The 4958-nt window shown below is 55.3% G+C and overlaps 1 protein-coding gene across 1 annotated transcript in view; it reads right to left on the bottom strand.

The window, feature by feature from the left end:
• Positions 1–4958, bottom strand: part of Itga2b (integrin subunit alpha 2b) — a 17748-nt gene that overhangs the window by 1452 nt on the left and 11338 nt on the right. The window contains exons 21-29 of the mRNA XM_005369104.3: positions 3735–3827; positions 3465–3544; positions 3097–3177; positions 2749–2848; positions 2493–2645; positions 2257–2379; positions 1607–1723; positions 1319–1420; positions 980–1096 (exon numbers count right to left, since the gene is read on the bottom strand). Coding sequence (XP_005369161.1) covers positions 980–1096; positions 1319–1420; positions 1607–1723; positions 2257–2379; positions 2493–2645; positions 2749–2848; positions 3097–3177; positions 3465–3544; positions 3735–3827 — 966 coding nt within the window. The remainder of the gene's footprint in view (positions 1–979; positions 1097–1318; positions 1421–1606; positions 1724–2256; positions 2380–2492; positions 2646–2748; positions 2849–3096; positions 3178–3464; positions 3545–3734; positions 3828–4958) is intronic.

The following is a 4958-nucleotide window of genomic DNA, read 5'->3' as shown; positions in this document are numbered from 1 at the left end:
CTCGAACTCACAGAGATCCGCCTGCCTCTGCCTCCCGAGTGCTGGGATTAAAGGCGTGCGCCACCACCGCCCGGCAAAATTAATTATTTTTATTTTACATGTGAGGACATTTTGATTTTGCCTGCATGTGTGTCCTGTACCACCTGCATGCCTGGCACTAAAGAAACACGAAGAAGCTGTCAGAGCCCCTGGAACTGGAGTTAGGCAGGGTTGTAGCCACATGAGGGTGCTGGAAAGGGACACTGCTCCTCCAGAAGAGCAGCCAGTGTTTTTCTGTTAGCCTGCTCATCCTTACAGCCTCTGTGAGACATTGTCTTCATGGCTAACTGATGTAAGAAGCCCAGCCAGCTGTGGGTGGTGCCATCCCTGGGCAGCTGGGCCAAGACCGGCAGGCAAGGAAGTAGGGGTGTAAGCCGCTGTCCTTCAAGGCCTCAACTTCAGTTCCTGCCTCGCTTCTCTGTTGACTGTTTTGTTTTGTTTTTGAGACAAGGTTTCTCTGTAGCTTTGGTGCCTGTCCTGGAACTAGCTCTTGTAGACCAGGCTGGCCTCGAACTCACAGAAATCTGCCTGCCTCTGCCTCCCGAGTGCTGGGATTAAAGGCGTGCGCCACCACCGCTCGGCTTGCTTCTCTGTTGACTGTAAAATGTACGATGAAATAAACCCTTTCCTCCCCAAGTTTCTTTTGGTCATGGTGTTTTTATCTCTGACACAGAGGAGGTGAGCCCTGCCCATCACCGTCAGGAAGTTCTCAGCCAGCGGGTCTCAGTTTCCTCTGACTTCCTGACAGTGGGGGAGGAGTCCGAAGACCTGAGGATTTCAGGCATCCAGCTAGTAGGGATGAGAGGGATTGGCCCAGCAGAAGTCCTCAGAAAAATGACATTCTAATAGTGGCTATGTAGGTGAGACAGGTCCTGTATCGTATCTCTGGTCTCCTAGCTTGTGATCCCCTGGGAACTCTGTGCCCCCCTTTCAGTCTCACCTTCCACATGGCCAAAACCAGCAGGGTGAGCAGCAGCAGACCGCCCAGGACTCCCACCAGCACCCACCAGAGAGGAATGGCCCTCTCCTCCAAGGCCCGAAGCAGCTGTGTCTGCACCTGAGGCCAAACTGGACGTTACTTCAAGGGGCCTGTGACCAGGGAGGACTATGCCCAACCAAGCTGTCTCCTAGTAACCAAACTTCAGTCCTACTGAGAGCCCGCCCCTCAACCTCAGACAGACTTCGGCCTTCAATCCATGGAGGCCCCGCCCCTCATCCCTAAAGAGGCCCCGCCCCACGCTGGCTGGGCGCTGACAGCCGGAGATCTAGGGTCGCTCACCAGAGCTTGTCCGCTGGGCAAGCTGATCGCCGGCACAGAGTAGGGTAGGGAGGAAACGTTGAACCAGGCGTGCGACTGCAGCACAAACTGCTCCTGCGGCCTCTGTAGGGGGCGGAGGTGACAGTCGCTTGCCGCGGCCACTAGAGGCCTGGAGGTCGCCGCAATCCACCCTGGGACTCACAGTTGCCCCTCCCCGCCCCAAGGTAAAAGACCAGTGTGAACCTGCTGAAGCCCAGAGCAAACTCCGGCCCCGCCCCCACAGGCCCCGCCCCCCGCGTCCAGCCCCACCTTGCGGAGGCTGGGCAGTCCCAGCATAGCCCGCACCGTGACCATGGCTCGCTGCCCCCGCAGCATCTCCTGCAGCTCACACTCCACCACAGTACAGGGCGCTGAGTCGTTGCAACTCTGAGGGGGACAGGTCGTAAGTCCCCAGGACCTCCTCTCAGTCATCCCCCATCAATCTCAATCAACCCAACACAGAGAGCCACGAGGGTCAGGAAACGCCGGTCTCTGGCCGAGCTTCACTTGGTTTCTCTACATTCTGTTTGCTCAACATTCCCAGGGATACTGGGACGAGGCTCGTAGCCAGGGATCACACATAGCCTGCAGTACTGGTTTTTTGTGATATTGTTTTGGTCTCTCTCTCTCTCTCTTTCTCTCTCTCTCTCTCTCTCTCTCTCTCTCTCTCTCTCTCTCTCTCTCTCTCTCTTAGTCTGTCTATCCTGGAACTCTCTCTGTAAACCAGTCTGGCCTCGAACTCGAAGATATCCTCCTGCCTCTGCCTCCCGAGTGCTGGGATTAAAGGCATGCAGATTAAAGGCATGCGCCACCAGGCCCGGCTTGCTTTGGCAGTCAAGAATCACACCCACCCACTCTCCCTGCCTCCCATCTCCTCTGGCTCCTGAGGACCCCAGCTGGAGCCCCCTGAGCCTTCTCACCATCAGAACTGATTCCTGATGCTCTGGCTGCTTGGGTCCCTGCAGGAACGCCTGTCTGCGCTCACGCTGGTGATGGCCCTGGCGAAGGAGGGAAGAGCTCGGAGTGGGTCGTCTCCAGTCCAGCTGGGGAGGACAAGGGCGCAGTGAATTCGCTTCCAGGGTCTGCACCCACACCCTGCTCTGGCTGTTGGTCTGCCGTCTGTCCCTCACGGCTCCTTCCTCCGCCCTCGCCTCACCTTGAGAGGCTTGGAGGTCGGCTGTGAGAGGCAGAGGAGACCCCCCTGGGGCTGCACATCCAGGATGTTGAGCAAGTCTGAGGGCTGGGACTGGCTGGGAAAGTGGATGACCAGTCGGAGGCCGTTCACAGCGCCAGGGCCATTGTTGTGGAGCTGGGGGTGGGGAGGTGGGACAGCGGATGCTGGTGACTCAGCGGCCAGCCTGCAGATCCCAGAACCTCCCCCAGCCCCGTCTTACCCAGAGGCTCCTCCCTACCTCATAGGTGTGTTCCACCCTGGGGACCCAGCTGTCCAAGCCATCCTGCTCCCTGTCACCTTCTTCTGGGGCCACCACCAGGGAGGCAGGGAAGGAATTCCTGCAAGTGACCAAGCCCCCAAAGTGTGGTGAATCGTCCAGGACCCCTCAAACTTTACCCTTTTGCTTCATGAGATTCTGGGATTGGGACCAGGGTCTTCTACATGTTAATCACGCTGGCTACACTCCTCCTCCTCCTCCTCCTCCTCCTCCTCCTCCTCCTCCTCCTCCTCCTCCTCCTCCTCCTCCTCCTCCTCAGAACAATAGAGGCCCCCCTGCCATTTCCCCTTCCCACATATCATCTCTCACCCTCGAAGCTCCACTGCAGCCTCAGCTTGGACTGCCACAGGCAACAGCAGAACATCACTGTTTGGATTCTGGCTGTTCTTGCTGGAGGGGAGAAGGTAAGAAGAAGAAAATGAGGGACACCAGCCCTTTGGAGTGGACCCAGAATTTTAGACAGCTCAGGGGGAGTTAATCCCGCCCTCAACAGCATACCGTATTGAAGTTAGACCTGAGAAACAAAGTCCTCTAGGACCCTAAGATTCAGAAACAAGTCACCCACCGAGGGAGCAAGGGAACAGGGCACCCTGGAAGGCCTTTCTGTGTGGAAGGCTTTCTGCGTGAGGGGCTAATGGAGGAAGGGGGGTAGACAGCCACGCCGCCCAGCGCGGTACCTCCTGATCTGAAGCTGGAAGGACACATACTCTCCGGCTTCTTCCAGATTCTCCACACTCACCAACATTGTGATTTTTATCTGGAAGAGGGAAGAAGTGAACTCACTACCCCAGTGTCCACTCTGGGCCCAGTCCTCCAGAGCCACCATTTTTACCCCCTAGGATCCTACCCAACCTAGGATGCAGCTAGAGTTGGAAGACCTCCTGACTCCCACCTGAGACCCCCCCCCCCACCTGGTTGTTCCCCGGCCCACATCATGGAGGCCTTACCCGGGTGTCCTTCTTCATGGGGTTCCCCAGCTCGCACAATGTCACCCTGGTCTCATTCTCCTTCTTCTGGGTGCAGATGAGCCTCTCAAAGCCCTGGAGAAGAGATTCACAGACAGGTGAGAAAGAGCGGCTGTGGGGTGCGGTGCCCTATATGTCTGCTATAAATTACATCAACAAAATAAAGCTAGGCATGGTGGCACACACCTTTAATCCCAGCACTTGGGAGGCAGAGGCAAGATCTTCTGAGTTGGAGGCCAGCCTGGTCTACAGTGCAAATTCTAGGACTACACAGAGAAACTGTCTCAAAGAAAAACGAAACGGAAACAAACTAAACCAAATTCTGTTCAGGGCTGTCAAGATGGCTTAGTTGGTTAAAAGGGCTTGCCACCAAACCTGACAACCTCTGTTTAACTCCTGGATCTCACGTGGTAGAAGAAGACAGCTGACTCCTATGGGCTGCCCTCTGATTCCTTCACATGTGTGTGTGTGTAAAATGAGTGTATATGTGTATAAATACATATGTATACACGCATATACATTATATATACCTGTGTGGGGGCTCTTGCCTATATGCCAATACTTGGGAGGCTAAGGCAGAAATATCAAGAGTTCAAGGCTGTCCTGGACTAAATAGTGAGTTCCTGATCAGTCTTATCTTCAGAATGGGACTCTTTCTCAGAAGATAAAATGCTGGTCTGGGGCCAGGCAGTGGTGGTGCAAGCCTTTAATCCCAGCACGGGGGGGTGGGGGGGGCAGAACCAGGTGAATCTTTGTGAGTTCGAGGCCCACCTGGTCTACAGAGCTAGTTCAAGGACAGCCAGGGCTGTTACACAGAGAAACCCTGTCTTGAAAAACCAAAACCAAAACCAAACCAGTCTGGGAGCTAGCTGGCTCTGTTGCATAAGCATGGGGACCTGAGTCTGATCCCAGAACCCACAGAAAAAGCGGGTGTGGGGACACCGCTTGTCATCTCAGCACCCAGGAGGTGGCAAGGGGAGGTTCCCTGGGGCCTGTGACCAGCCAGTCTGGCTGAACCTGTGAGCCTCAGGTTCAGACAGTGAGAAACTTGTCTCAAAAAAACAAGCAAACAAATAAACAAAAACAAAAGATGATGGACACTTGAAGGATGACACCCAAGCCTGACTTCTGGCTTCCACGGGCATGTGCACAGACGTCACTACGCTCTTACACACTCAAGCCTGACTTCTGGCTTCCACAGGCATG

Source organism: Microtus ochrogaster, unplaced genomic scaffold, assembly GCF_000317375.1.
Source record: "Microtus ochrogaster isolate Prairie Vole_2 unplaced genomic scaffold, MicOch1.0 UNK44, whole genome shotgun sequence".
Lineage (NCBI taxonomy): Eukaryota > Metazoa > Chordata > Mammalia > Rodentia > Cricetidae > Microtus > Microtus ochrogaster.
Note: the sequence above shows the minus strand (reverse complement) of the source record. Positions and strands in the feature narration are given on the sequence as shown.